General features: G+C 43.9%; 1 protein-coding gene across 1 annotated transcript; it reads left to right on the top strand.

The window, feature by feature from the left end:
- zgc:153169 (uncharacterized protein LOC767799 homolog) lies at positions 1 to 12,021 on the top strand. Its single transcript, XM_068045648.1, is given in 7 exon segments — positions 1 to 106; positions 182 to 320; positions 2,500 to 2,531; positions 2,534 to 2,655; positions 5,030 to 5,078; positions 6,648 to 6,686; positions 11,808 to 12,021. Coding segments are annotated over 7 exon segments (636 nt in total). The 3' UTR covers positions 11,957 to 12,021.
- Positions 12,022 to 15,930: the final 3,909 nt, after the last annotated feature.

The following is a 15,930-nucleotide window of genomic DNA, read 5'->3' as shown; positions in this document are numbered from 1 at the left end:
ATGTCCAGAGAGATCTACCAGGCAAAACAGGCTCTAGAGGCTGAACAGCCTACTCCTGTTTCTCTGTTCCTACCATGCCACTCCAGAGTGTTGCAGATTTTTGACAGTATTTCAAGGTAACATCTCCAACTGAGGTAAAGCATATTAATAAATTAAAGTTTCTTTCTGTTTCAACTTACAGAACTAGAGAATGACAAGGAGACAGGCTGTTATGTGGTGGGCCGAGGGGGCATCCCAAACGAAGCTGGAGTTGTTCAGTGTGATGCTGCAATCATGGAAGGGCTTCCTGGCCACTTTGAAGCTGTAGCAGCCATGGCTGGGTATGTGCTGGTTGTTTATTGTTGTCACTATTTCAATTAGTGGGTGTTCCCATTTTCATCAGAATTGTTCACCTTACATCATGGATAATTTAGAATCGTGGAAAGATGGGCTGAATAGCCAGTGGCCTCCTTCTGTATTGTAACCCCCTGGTCTATAAACCAAACTATCAGAGATTCCTGTAGGAATTTAACAACAACAATGTATATTTATATAGCACCTTTAACATAATACAATGTCCCAAGGTGCTTCACAGGAGCGATTATAAAACAAAGTATGACACTGAGACACAATAAGAGATATTAGGTCAGAGTGTGCTCAATGAGGTAGGTTTTAAGGAGTGTCTTAAAGGAGGAAAGCAAGGTGAAAAGGCAGAGAGGTGTAGGGACGGAATTCCAGAGCTTAGGGCCTAGGCAACTGAAGGCGGGCCACCAATAGTGGAGTGATTAAAATCAGGGTGCACAAGAGGCCAGAATTGAAGGAGGGCAGACATCTTGGAGGGTTGTGGGGCTGGACGAGATTACAGAGATAGGGAGGGGTGAGGCCATGGAGGGATTTGAAAACAAGGTGAGAATTGTAAAATAAAGACGTTACTTGACTGGGAGCAAATGTAGGTCAGTGAGCACAGGGTTGATAGGGGAACGGGACTTGGTGCAAATTAAGACACAGGCACCACAGTTTTGGATGACCTCAAGTTTATGGCGATTAGAATGTGGGTGACCAGCTAGGAGTACATTGAAATAGTCAAGTCTAGAGGTAACGAAGGCATAATTGAGGGTTTCAGCAGCAGATGAGCTGCTACAGATATTACAGAGATGTTGCAGCAGATGTTACAGAGGTGGAAATAGGCAGTCTTAGTGGTGGCATGAATATGAGGTCGGAAGCTCATCTCAGGGTCAAATGTAACACCAAGGTTGCGTACAGCCTGGCTTAATCTCATACTGTTGCCAAGGAGAGGGATGGAGTTGGTAGCTAGGGAACAGAATTTGGAACGGGGACTGAAAACAATGGCTTCAGTCTTCCCAATATTTTATTGGAGAAAATTTCTGCTCATCCAGTACTGGATGTCAGATAAGCAGTCTGATAGTTTAGCAACAGTGGAGGACTTGAGAGAGGTGGTGGTGAGTTCGAGCTGAGTGTTATCAGCGTACATGTGAAAACTAATGCTGTGCTTTTGGATGACATCCCCGAGGGGCAGCATATAGATGAGAAATAGGAGGGGGACAACGATAGATCCTTGGGGGACACCAGAGGTAACGGTGCGGGAGCAGGAAGAGAAGCCATTACAAGTGATTCTTTGGCTACAATTAGATAGATAAGAATGGAACCGGGTGAGAGCAGTCCCACCCAGCTGGACAACAGTGGAGAGGCTTTGGAGGAGGATGGTGTGGTCAACCGTGTCAAAAGCTGCAGACAAGTAAAGAAGGAGGAGGAGGGAACATTTACCTTTGTTGCAGTCACATAGGATGTCATTTATGACTTTGATAGCTGTTTCGGTCCTGTGGCGGGGCGGAACTCTGATTGGAGGGATTTTAACATGGAGTTCCGGGAAAGATGGGAATGGTTTTGGGAGGTGAGGAAAGGGAGGTTGGATGTGGGATAATAGTTTGCAAGGTTAAGGGTTGGTGTTTTGAGGAGATGGGTGATGACAGCCAAGAGTGAGGAGATATTTGAAACTGATCTGAAGTCTTATGTTTGTCTAATATTGTGTTTTGTCTGAGCTGATTGCTTCACGTGCATTGTTGACTAGTAACATTTGTGTCTTTAACCTAGAATATTGTATTTGATGTGGCCTTGCATAGTATTAACGGTTCGTTCATTGTCTTTGTTGCACAATTGCTTTTTTATGAAAACGTTTGAATTACTGTGGCCATTTCCCCAAATGTCCCCACATTTAGGGTTCCCAGCCATTTGATTGTTCCAGGAGTTGAGATCTTAATATAGTGCATGCAGATAAGTAATTCAAGTCAATCAAATGTGATCAGTATTGAAGAACTTCAAGTCTGCACCAATTATAACTCAGCATTTTTGGCTTTGTGGAAATGGCAGTCTGAGGTTTGTGCAGCTGTTCAGGGTTAGAGTGCTTAGGTGGAACTGAAGAAATACACAAATTGCTTAAAGTTGACATAGCAAGTTTCATTTATAATTCAGTTTTATTTTTTTCAATGTGTTTTGCGATAGTGTTGGTATCCGACTGACAGTGGCTCGTATGGTGATGATAAGAATACACACAACATGCTAGTTGGTGAAGGAGCAGTAGCCTTTGCCAAAGAACAGGGATTCAGTATTGAAGACAACAGTGACATGATGACTGAGGAAAGCTTGGCTGCCTATGAGGTGATCTTCTTTGGCCTCCTTTTCTCGAGAGACAATGGGTAAGTGCCTGGAGGGGTCAGTGGTTTGTGAAGCAGCACCTGGAGTGGCTATAAAGGCCAATTCTAGAGTGACAGACTCTTACACAGGTGCTGCAGATAAAATTGGTTGCCGGGGCTGTTACATAGTTGGTTCTTTCCTTGCGCTTCTGTCCTTTTTCCTGCCAACTGCTAAGTCTCTTTGACTCGCCACACTTTAGCCCCGCCTTTATGGCTGCCCGCCAGCTCTGGTGATCGCTGGCAACTGACTCCCACGACTTGTGATCAATGTCACAGGACTTCATGTCGCGTTTGCAGACGTCTTTAAAGCGGAGACATGGACGGCTGGTGGGTCTGATACCAGTGACGAGCTCGCTGTACAATGTGTCCTTGGGGATCCTGCCATCTTTCATGCGGCTCACATGGCCAAGGTGATCAAACGACAGTTAATAAGTACCTGTGATTGACATTCCTGCATAGGATGTTTTCAGGTCAAGTTTGTAGAATTGGAACAATTGCGAAAGGTTAAAATTTTGTCCAAATGCAACTCAGAAAGTTTAATTTCAAGTCCCAGCTAATATTTGAACTTCCATACCATTGATGATCTAATAAAAATCATCATGCTGCAGCTTTCATGCTCAATTGTGCATTTGTACACAACTAAGAACATAGGAACAGGAGGAGGCTATTCAACTTCTCAAGCCTGTTCCGCCATCCAGTTAGATCTTGGATGACCTGTATCTTAACTCAATTTACTCACCTTGGTTCCATAATCACTTACCTAACAAAAATCTCTCAATCTCAGTTTCATAATTTCCAATTGACCCCAGACTTAACAGCATTTTTGGGGAGAGAGTTCCAGATTTGCACTACCCTTTGTGTGAGCAAATGGTTCCTGACATCATCCCTGAACAGCCCTGCTCTAATTTTAAGGTTATGCCTCCTTGTTTTGGACACTACCACGATTAGAAATACTTTCTCTCTGTCTACTCTATCAACTCCTTTTAGTCTTCTCAAAATACCTCAAATAGATCTCCCCTTAATCCTCTATACACAAGGGAATACAAACCTAGTCTTTGCAACCTTTCCTCGTAATTTAACCCATTTAGCCCCTCTATCATTCTGGTGAATCTGCGCTGCATTCATTCCAAGGCCAGTATATCCTTCCTGAGGTGCAGTGCCCAGAACTCAGCACTCCAGATATGGCCTGACTCGAGCTTTATATAACTGTAACGTAGTTTTGTATTCCAACCCCCTTGAAATAAAAGGCAACATTCCATTTGCCTCTTTAGTTATTTTTTGTACCTGCCCACTAGCTTTTAGTGATTTCTGTGCATGGACCCCTAAATCACTCTGTTCCTTCACAGTTCCTTGCTTTTCACTATTTAGAAAATATTCTGTCTTGTTTAAGGTTCAACGTGGGTGCTCTCTGATACATAAATAAATCAATTTTTAAATCTAAAACATTTTTCCCCATCTTCTCAAGGTATTGAGGAATAGTGGGGCCCAGCTCCATTGCCGCCAGTACCCCTTCAGTACCTCACTTAGTGTCTATTCTTCATGTGAGTATGACCAGGCTCTTGACCGATAGGAGAGGAATCACAGCCTTGTCTGATTGTTTCCCAACACCCATACGCATACACTCTCTGCTAGGAAGCACAGGATAGCAGTCAGGGGTAAGTAATATGGCTAATCGTTTTAACCATCTCTAGCACAGAAATACCAAAGTCAGTTGTAGCACCTTCACCATTGCCATGGCTATGACCAGTAGAATTACATGGAGTCGATAGCACAGAAACAGGCCAATCCACCCAACTGGTCTGTGGCAGCGTTTATCCTCCAATTGAGTCTCCTCCCAACTCTTTTTATATAATCCTATCAGCATATCCTTCTATTAGGGATTGAACCTGCAACTTTCCTGCTCTATATGGCTCAGTATTACATAACTCAGTACCATTATACTTTAAACCAAGGGGCAGTCCAACTTAATGCTATGTAATGGATGATAATACTCCTGCATTTATTATAATTATTGAGCAAATCTGTCTGTATATGGCATATTCTGGATTCTCACTCTAGTGCCTGACTTTCAAAGCACTTATATATACACATTATAAATTTATGTAATTATGTACACTTGTCAAATTTAGTTGCTGCACATTTGTTTTAACAGCATTCCTATATGGATCCAGATGGGAAATGAAATGACAAATCATTAGCTTTTCAGCAAATTGTCCAAATACATCCTAATCTACACTTGAAATTTTTATCAGTTGGTTGTGAGAATAGTATTCCGCACATGTTATGATTTTTCTGTTTATTTTATATTTGGCGGATCTTAATTGTTTCAATTTGTTTAGGAATTTTTAGAAAATCGCAAGAGTACTTCCAAAAATCATGACACTTTCGGTAAGAAATATCTTTTGCACCAAAAAACACAGTACTTACATATATAATGGTATTTATGACCTGCAGTGAATCCTGCTTATTTGCATCAATGTAATGAATGCACATCAAAGGGATATGGTTGCTTCAGATATGTTTCAAACCTCCCCTCATTCTGAATAAGGCTTTCAACATTACAAACAAAAATGCAAATAGTCAAAATGGCTCCTTGTTGCCATGAAATGCAGTCGAATGCAGGTATCTGTAATAATGGTCATGACACATACACAAAACAAGCAATTACAACACATGTGACTTTTTTATGCAATGCGTATGTATACTGCTGCAATTAAAAGAAGATCTTAGTTAATTTGGAATGGCAGTCAATATGGTACCTAGTTTCAACAAAGGCAGTATCACAAGCCTGGGCAACTACAGACCCTGTTTTTTCATCATTAAGTGTCAAAGTAATGGAATCATTAGGGACAAAGTTGGCACATATCTATATGAAACTAATCTAGTACATGGCAGGCAATGTGCTTTCAAAGGGGCCACACTATGCCTGCCCAACCTCCTTGTCTGTTTAGAGGAAGGATTAAAGGCCTGCTCGGGTCTGCAAATGAAACCCGACCTGAGCTCGACAGAATCACATCCGACCCGAGCCCGACCGAGCCCGAGTCCTTTGACTTTTTCCTGTGCCCGACCCGACTCAACCCGACCCGACCACTGGAATATAATCAACTTTATTGAAGAGGTTGTGCTCTACAATGGGTGGAATCACTCACTGCAGACTAGTACAGAGTCCAAATGCATGTTTCTCGCCTTGACGTCCTGGCTGTCACTGTGTCCGACCCTGCCCGACCCGACCCCGAATGCCGGACCCGGATGAGCGAGCCGACCCGACCCGAACCTGACACATGTCGCAGGCCCGGTCGCGTTCGGGTCGGGTAGCCATGCTCTATGAAGGATACATCCCAAGTGGATATTGAAAAGACCAATGATATGGTATATCCAGACTTCTGGAAATTCTTCAATAAAGTTCCACATGATACACAAGCTGAATGCATATGGACAAAGAACTTGCATATGGACAAAGAACTGGCTGAATGAGAGACAGCGGTGGGTACTATTCAGGAGAGTGACGTCAGGCTGGGGATATGTTCTGCATGGAGTGCCCCAGGGATTGGTGCTGATTGATGTGATTGACCCAGATTCAACAACTCAAATGTAAATTGCCAAATTCACAAGTGTTACTAAACTGGGCATTGTGGGGTGGAGGTTGGGGGCGGTGGGTGGGGGGATGTGGGATGGGTAGGGTGGTGGGTGCTTGCTAGGTAATGGAGACTGATGAAGCAGCTGAAGAACTACAGGGAGTCTAAGTCAACACTTAAAGTGAGTAGAACTGTGGCAGATAAAATTCAATACAAGTAATTGGAAGACGTCCTACACCAGAAGAGAAAATGGCCAGCAACTTAATAAATGTTTAAGGAAGCATTACACTTGCAGGAAGTGTCTGCAATATGCAAGATTTATAATTCACAATTCACAAAACCGCTTGTTCAATATAATAGTTTCTGTTTTGTTTGTTATTAGGTCGTATTGTCTTGGATCATCTGGGAAATATAAATGTACGTATTGTCATGCACGCCCCCACCTGCCAAGAATGAGGCACATTAATTTTGCCACATGGATATTAAATTTCAAATTGTTGCTGGGAAGAAGAGAAGGCCTGTGACAAGGGGTTTCCAGGCCCTTGGCTGGAAAGACATTGTTCCATATTAACAGACAGTGTTGGAACAAAAGAGCTATCCCCTGCTCCAAATGCAATCCACAAACAGACCTGGTCAAACCAGTTAGTCATGTGACTAACCTGCTTGGCAGTCTGGGCTTTTTTCTGAATTGTACAGAGTTTGAACTGAGAGTTTGGGCAGAAAGCTGTTTGCTCCTGGATTGAAAGGGCCTCTCCTGTCTGCTCCCATCTCTTTCTCACGGAACTCCAAAAACCGACTGAAGACACAGGAACCCCAAGAGAGAAAAGTCTCCTAAGTGAACAAAGTTTAAGAAAAATACTGGGCCCCAACAAAAAGCAAGATGTACCTACAACCTACAGTGAGCTCAAAGAACAGTAATAACTCTTCAGATATTGCCTCAAACCTTTCCACTTTAATTTTTCTTCTGCTCTTTTTCTGTCTCTATTTGCATGTGTGTATTGCGTATTCATGCTAGCATGAGCGCGTCGTGTATCCGTAGGTGTCAACCGAATTAGAGTTTAAGCTTAATAAAATTTCACCTTTCTTCTTTAAACCTAAGAAAGCCTGTTTGTGCTCGTTTCTTTGCCTTAAAATTGGAAAGCAGTGAACAAGGATTCACCAAGGGGGAGCTCATAACTCAGTGTGTTTAAAAATAAAACCCTGTTACAATAAGACCAGATGAAGGCTGAAAGGGAAGCCTAGACCTCTTTCTCACCTGGTCATAACAGAAATTTCAGGGCTGGTCCAGGATTGACCCACAGACAAACGAGAGAAATTGGAAGTGGGAAGCCAAATTGTTCCCAATGAAAAAAGAGCAAGATTAATACAGGTTTTCTTGTGGTTGTGTGTGATTGACTACTAACATGTCTGCAACTGAAGCTAATAGCTCTCCAAGTAACTTAGGATAAGTTAAAAGCACTGTCTATGGAGGAGCTGAGGGAAATGGCTGAGCAGTGTGGGATCACTGTACGTGGCAAGGCTAGGAAGTCTGAACTCCTAAGGCTAGTGGCCAACCATTTTTCTGTTGAATCTGAAGAAGCAGAAGCAGTGTTAGAAGCAGATTCCGACAGGGTATTGTTAGCAAAGATACAATTGGAACAGAGGAAACTTGAATTTGAGGAAAGGGAGAAAGGAAGAGTCTTCCAGAAGGAACATGAAGAAAATGAAAGGTAGGAGAAAGAGAGAGAAAGACAGGAGAAGTAACAAGAGAGAGAGGGAAAGAATATTCCAGAAAGAATGCGAAGATAGAGGGTTGAGGGGGTTTGAGTTAACTAGGGGGTGACAGAGTAACCCCAGTGAAAGCATGGCTAATATGGAGGAGCGTAATTCAGGGCTGGGTACAAAATTGTTAAAACTAGCTCATCTAATCCCAAAATTCAATGAGGAAGATGTGGAGGAATTTTTTGTGTCTTTTGAGAAACTGGCAAGGCAGCTGAAATGGCTTGCTGATACCTGGTCTCTTTTACTACAAAGCAAGCTAACTGGAAAAGCCATGGTGTTTATTCCCTGTTGCCAGATGAGAGTTCATCAAATTATGAACTGACCAATAAATGCTATCCTCGGGGCATATGAATTAGTACCCGAAGCCTATCACCAAAAGTTTAGAACCCTCAAGAAACAAACTAATCAAACCTATCTGGAGTTTGAAAGAAGCAAGCAGCTGGCTTTTGACCAGTATCTGAGGGCTCTTAAAATACAGCTTAGCTATGAGAATCTCAGGGAAGTAGTTGTGTTAGGGGAATTTAAAAACTCTCTCCCACTCTCCATAAAGACCCATGTAGAGGAGCAGTGGGTTCCAGAGAGCCCGGTCAGCGGCCGTTCTAGCTGATGAGTTTGCTTTAATTTATAAGTCGGTTTCCCAGGGGAGAACCTTTCCTAATCACCCCCACAAATCCGAAATCGACAAAAGGTGGGAAGGTGATAGACGTCCAGACAGTCCTGGGAGAGAAAGGAAAGCAGGAGACACAGGGGGCCCTTCTCCAGCCAAAAAGGAAGGTGCGGTGAGCAAGAGTGAGACCTGGAGACCTGTGTGTTTCCATTGTAATAAAGCAGGGCATTTAAAAGCTGACCGCTGGAAACTAAAGGGAAAACCAGTAGGGTTGATCAGGGCACACCCGCTCAGTGAAGAAGGGACCCTGAAGGAAAGCACAGCAGAACAAGCTGTGGCTTTAACTGCAGTTAGAGTGAGACCCAGGAAGCAAGTGCAGGAAAATTTAATAGGACTCCTGAAGCTTATCAGGCTTTTGTGTTTGAAGGGAAAGTAACCCCACACCCCTCGAGTGGAGCCAGCAAGCCCATAGTAATTCTCAGGGACACAGCGTCCACTAGATCCCTTTTACTGGGAAAAGTCCTGACTTTTCCCCCAGAGAATGCAATGAACATCAAAATGGTGGTGAATCGTATTGGAGGTCAGTGTATGCCTGTACCTGTACACAGGGTGCACTTGAAATGCGACCTAGTTTCGGGACCGATGACCGTAGGGATTGTCCCTAGTTTGCCCATGGACGGGGTTGACGTGCTCCTCGGTAATGATCCGGCGGTGGTAAAAGTGGTAGCCCCCCCATTAGTGAAAGAAAGACCACAGGAGGTCAGAGAGAGAGGGCCATGGCAGGAGACGGACCCCTGCAGTTTCCCTGAATGTGTAATGAATCAGGCCATGATCAAACCAGCACACCAAGAGAAGACTGAATTGGCACTGCAGGCAGATGACCAGATCTGTCTGTCTGAGACTTTCTTTGGAAAGTTAGGAGATCCAGGGGATGAATTAAATGGATTTTCCCTAGCTGAGGCTCAGCGAGCCGACCCAGTATTGTGAGAGATAGCACAGGCTGCCCAGTCTGAAAGTGAAGCAGAGGGAGTCCCTGATTGTTACTATTTAAAGAATGAGGTACTGATGAGGAAATGGAGTTCTCCTCACAGACCTGAGGGCAAGGAGCGGACAGTAGCTCACCAGTTAGTGGTGCCACAGACGTATCGGAGAGAAATATTAGGAAGGGCCCACGAGATTACAATGGCTGTACATGGTATATGAAAGACCAAAGCCCGCATAAGACAGTGGTTTGACTGGCCAAAACTCCACAAAGATGTGGTGGAGTACTGCAGGAGTTGCCGCATGTGGCAAGTTGAAGGGAAACCCCAACCTACAGTGAAACCTGCATCCCTAAGTCTAGTACCGGTGTTAGGAGGACCCTTCAGCAGAGGGCTGGTGAACTGTAAGGGACCCCCACCGAGAACAAAAGGGAACAGGCAGGCACACTGCTGGCAAAAGGCTAGACAGGGAAGGGGAAAAAGTGACCAAGAGGGCAGGTTAAAGGAAGTCCAGGAGGAATCCCAGATGAAAAATCCTACTGTCCAGTCAGCCAACCCTGGAAAATTTGAAAAGTTAGACCCCACATCCTCCCACGTAAATGCAGACGCTAGAAATACCCCACCAGAGGTGCTTACAGCATTTACAGGAACCTGCAGAGACAAAGGAAGACCTCTAGGGGGCAGAGAAACCACAAGGGTGATGCCTCACCTAGTCGAGGTGCCACAGGGACGTGCAGTAGAGTCTGCACAAATACCTGCAGGCAAGAGTGTCCCAGAGAAAAAAGGGGAAATTAACAAAGAATCCTCCCCCACAGTCAGAGAAAAAGAGAACCACCCATCCCCTGAAGTCAAAAGCCTTTGCAAGACTCAGCAAAGCACTGAAAGAGAGTTCAGGATAGACCCGCCCACTGTTGACTCTTTTTAAAAAAAAATTACCTCACCAGGAACAAAGACCCTAGGCAGTCATGGAAATGGGCAAACTGAAGAAAAACTTCCCCAAAGAACCACATGTTTACTGGGATGCCAAAAAGGGGGCAATTAAAGCAGCACTGGCACCAGGAAAAGACAGGCAATTTGAAGAAGCTTTCGGATTTATGAATGAATGGAAATGAGTGAGAGAAGTACATGTTTTTTTTCCTGTATCTTACATATTTTCTCTCTACCCATTTAATGAAATGCACATTTTTTCAAATTGCATTTCATTCCCCTGGGTGTGGAGGTGTCATGCACACCCCACCTGTGAAGAATGAGGCATATTAATTTCACCAGATGGATATTAAATTTCAAATTGTTGCTTGGAAGAAGAGAAGGCCTGTGACAAGGGGTTTCCAGGCCCCTGGCTGAAAAGATATTTTTCCATATTAACAGACAGTGTTGGAACAAAGGAGCTATCCCCTACTCCAATGCAATCCACAAACAGACCTGGTCAAACCAGTTAGTCACATGACTAACCTGCTTGGCAGTCTGGGTTTTTCCTGAATTGTACGAAGTTTGAACTGAGAGTTTGGGCAGAAAGCTCTTTGCTCCTGGATTGAAAAGACCTCTCCTGTCTGGCTCACCACAGCCTCTCCTGTCTGCTCCCATCTCTTTCTCACGGAACTCCAAAAACCGACTGAAGACACAGGAACCCCAAGAGAGAAAAGTCTCCTACAGTGAACAAGGGTTAAGAAGAATACTGGGCCCCAACGAAAAGCAAGATCTACCTACAATCAAGGATTCTACAGTGAGCTCGAAGAACCATAACAACAACTCGCCAGATATTGCCTCAAACCTTTCCACTTTAATTTTTCTTCTCTTTTCTGTCTCTATTTGCATGTGTGTATCGCGTATGCATGCTAGCGTGGGCGTGTCATCTATCCATGGACGTCAACCGAATTAGAGTTTAAGTTTAATAAAATTTCACCTTCTTTAAACTTAAGAACGCCTGTTTGTGCTCATCTCTTTGCCTTATAATTGGAAAGCGGTGAACAAGCATTCACCAAGGGGGAGCTAAAAACAGTGTGTTTAAAAATAAAACCCTGTTACAGTAAGACCAGATGAAGGCTGAAAGGGAACCCTAGACCTCTCTCACCTGGTCGTAAAGATATGTACAGTTCTGCAGTACCTAGAGATTTATCGATTTCAGTTTGGTCTGATTTAGAAGTGACCATTGGTTTACAAACTGCTTTCACTAGCTTTGGTTTGACCTGTTTAGGTGTATCTACCTTGGGAGCTGCATTCAAAGACCCTGGACGTGTTGGTTACTCACTGTTGCCCGGGTGCGGCCTGTATGCAAACCATCGGGCAAGTAGTTTCCACAATTTCATTCGAAGATGCCGAGTGAGAGGAGTCAATACGTATTAATAAACATTTGACAATGCCTTTATAACTTAATTTGTTGGTTTACATTTGAAGATTGGCAAAGATAGTGGGGTAATTTTTTTAAAATGCAGTTTTGTGAGATCACATGATGTAAAATAAAAACAGAAAGTGCTGGAAATACTCAGCAGGTCAGGCAACATCGGTGGAGAGAGAAACAGAGTCTACGTTTCAGGTCCATGACCTTCTCTCCACTGATGCTGCCTGACCTGCTGAGTATTTCCAGCACTTTCTATTTCTTTTCTGATTTCCAGAATCTGCAATGTTTTGCTTTTGTTCACATGATTATGTAGTTCTATTGCACCTTTCTAACAGGTACCTAACCGTAGCCCCTGAATAAACAAGTTAAAATGATGCTAGCATGAATTTGATACAAATGTGTTAATCATTGTGTGAACACTGTCTCTAATTTGTTTTTTTTTCATCCATTCGTGGGATGTAGACGTCACTGGCAAGGTCAGGATTTATTGCCCATCCCTAATTGCCCTTGAGAAGGTGGTAGTGTGCCGCCTTCTTGAACCGCTGCAGTCTATCTGGAGTAGGTACACCCACAGTGCTGCAAGGAAGGGATTTCCAGGATTTTGACCCAGCAACAGCGAAAGTGTGATAATATATTATTATGCAGGACCAAATGGGCAGGGTGTGCCTTTGTCTGAGCCGGTGCCTAGGGATGTTGGTTGGTTAGGCGATGCTGGTTGGTCGTCCAGTTTTATTTTTATTTGGCTTTTCCATAGCCGTTTTTGATACAGCTGAGTGGCTTGCTGGGCCATTTCAGAGGGCAGTTAGCAGTCAACCATATTGGTGTGGGTCTGGGGTCACATGTTGGTCAGATCAGATAAGGACAGCGGATTTCCTTCCCTAAAGGACAGTAGTGAGTCAGATGGCTTTTACAACAATTCATGATCACTATAACTGATTCTAGCTTTTTATTCCAGGTTTATTTCAATCATTGAATTTAAATTTCCTCAGCTGCCATGGAGGGACTTGAACTCATGTCTCCGGAGCATTAGTCTGGGCCTGTAGATTACTAATCCAGTAACATTACCACTACGCTACCATTCCCAAGTGCAGTAAGAGGCTTTCTGTGAGGTATGGGAAATTAGTGGACATTTTCTTTGAGCACTCCCTAGTGACTGATTATAACATGGCATTTGCAGTGCAGGCATTGACTGGACAACACTGGCTCAGGAATTAAAAATGGGATGGAAAATTAAATTGTATATTTTTTTAATCACAATATTTCTCTAATTGTTACAGTGGGGTGTTCTCTGGTTTGTTTTTATTTACAAGGTCACTCCATCACAATCAGCCCATGTGACAGCTGCTATTTTTACAGGCAGGAGCTGCTGCTGGTAAGTGCTTCATAAAATAAGTTGCGTGGTTAATTTCTTGTCATCCATAAACCATCAGAAATGACACTTCTCAGAATATTTTTTGCATCAAACTTAGAAAATATTCACAATACTATGTATGATAGATATCTCTAACTAACTGTTGGCTTTCGGAAATTTAAAAATAAACTGTTACCAGCTATTTCAAGTTTTTCTTTTCAAACTAAAACAAAAGACTAGTTTACAATACATAGCTGTTACAAGGGATAAGATACAATTGTGCAGTATAGGCTTTATGTGCAAGGAGAGTTATACCATTCAACTGTCCAGTAACGCTTCAAGAAACAGCAGATACCTTGCTAATCGTTTGTGGTATTTTTGGCTTTATTAATCTGCAGTATTTCATGGAATATATACTCTTCAGATCTCGGAGGGTGGTAAGGCTGGAGGAGGTTACAGGGATAAGGCGAGGCCATGGAGGGATTTGAAAACAAGGTTTAAAATTTTAAAATCAAGATGTCAGCAAGTACACAGGTGATAGGTGAACGGGACTTGGTGCAAAATAAGACACAGACAGCAGAGTTTTGGATGATCTGAAGTTTATGAGGGTGGAAGGTGGGAGACAAGCCAGCAGTGCATTAGAATAGTCAAGTCTAAAGGTAACAAAGGCATGAATGAGAGTTTCAGCAACAGATGAGCTGAGACAGGGATGAAGTCGGGCAATGTTACGGAGGTGGAAATGGAGGTCTTAGTGATGGCATGAATATGAGGTTGGAAACTCATCTCGGGGTCAAATGTGGTACCAAGGTTGTGAACAGACTGGTTTAATCTCAGATTGTTGCCAAGGAGAGGGATGGAGTCGGTAGCTAGGGAATGGAGTTTGGAGCAGGGACTGAAGACAATGGCTTCAGTCTTCCCAATATTTAATTTCTGCTCATCCAAAACTGGTTGTCTGATAAGCAGTTTTAGAACCGGCTAATCTTTCCAATGTATTGGAAATTAAGCTGTCTGGACTCTTGAAACGCCTGATATAAAAGCCCCTGTTTTGAATCATAATATAAGAACATAAGAAATAGGAGCAGGAGTAGCCCATGCAGCTCCTCCAGCCTACTCAGCTTTTGAAGAAGAGTTTGGTTGATCTACCTGTACTTCAGCTCGACTTTCCTGTCCTAATCCTAATTCCCTGGATTCTCTACGTCCAAACATCTATCAATCTCAGTCTTGAATGTACTTAATAACTGAGCATCCACAGCCTTCTGACGTGGAGAAACCCAAAGATTCACACCCTCTGAATGAAGAAATTCTTTGTCGTCTCAGTCCTAAATGACCGACCCCTTATCCTGAGACTGTGACCCCGAGTTCTAGACTCCCCAGTCAGGGGAAGCAGTTTCAGCTACAGCTCCAAAACAGCCAGATAGCCCTTCCATGATTGTCACATCACACTGGACAACTCCAGCTGTGTTTGGGAATGAAAACAGAATACTGAGTATGATGAGAGGCACTTAGTACATTCAGTGTACTTGGGCAAAAATTGGATGGTTTTGGCTGAGGATGTAGACTTGGCTGCATTGGCAATTCACTCCTGATCAAGCAGAGGAGTGCATAAGGAAAGACTATTCTTTCCAGTTAGGGAGTCAGTGACAAGGGGGCATCAATTCAAATTCTCACTAAGACAGCGCATAGAGAGGGATTAGGAAACATTTCTTTATGCAGAGATTTATTGGAGCACAGAATGCTTTGGCACAGGGAGTGTTGGTCAGTAATGGTGCTACTAGGGGGATAGTAGGTGGTTATCAGCAGGAAGTTTCCTTGCCCATGTTTGACCTGATGCCATGAGACTTCAGGGGGTCCGGAGGCGATGTTGAGGACTCACAGGGCAACTCCCTCCCGACTGTATACCACTGTGCCGTCACCTCTGCAGGGTCTGTCCTGCCGGTGGGACAGGACATACCTGGGGATGGTGATGGCAGTGTTTGGGACATAGTCATACTCACGGAATCAAACCTTTTAGACAATGTCAGGCTTTTGCTTGACTAGTCTGTGGGACCGCTCTCCCAACTTTGGCACAAGTCCAGGAGGACTTTGCAGGACAAACAGGGCTGGGTTTGCCGTTGTCAATTCTGGTGCCTACGTTGATACCGGGTGGTCTGTATGGTTTCATTCCTTATTGGCTTTGTAGCAGAATGGTCTTATGAAAGGTCACAGACTGGAAACATTAACTCTGCTTCTCTCTCCACAGATGCTGCCTCACCTGCTGAGTATTTCCAGCAAACTCTCTTTTTATTGCAGAATTATTTACCTCGGAGTGCTAAGAATGTCTTATGGTGCACTTCTTCAACTACAAAACAAGAGTTTGCTGATGCATACCCTTGTGACAGCTCTTGCTTCATCCATTACTGAACTGCTTTGCTCCCCACCTCTGGCACTCAGCTCAAACTGCCACGTGTTCAGCGATGACGCAATCCGAGGGGGGGTGGGCTGGGAGAGGAACGTCATCGCGCATGCGTCGCGCGGCCGCTGCTGTGCCTTGTGGGAACTGTAGTCTTTCTGGCCATGGGCGGCAGTGGCGTGAGCGGTTTACGTCATCGGCCTCCAACTCCCAGCAGGCGGCGGGGCGCCGCCGGCTTG

This window comes from Heterodontus francisci, chromosome 13, assembly GCF_036365525.1.
Source record: "Heterodontus francisci isolate sHetFra1 chromosome 13, sHetFra1.hap1, whole genome shotgun sequence".
Classification (NCBI taxonomy): Eukaryota; Metazoa; Chordata; class Chondrichthyes; order Heterodontiformes; family Heterodontidae; genus Heterodontus; species Heterodontus francisci.
Note: the sequence above shows the minus strand (reverse complement) of the source record. Positions and strands in the feature narration are given on the sequence as shown.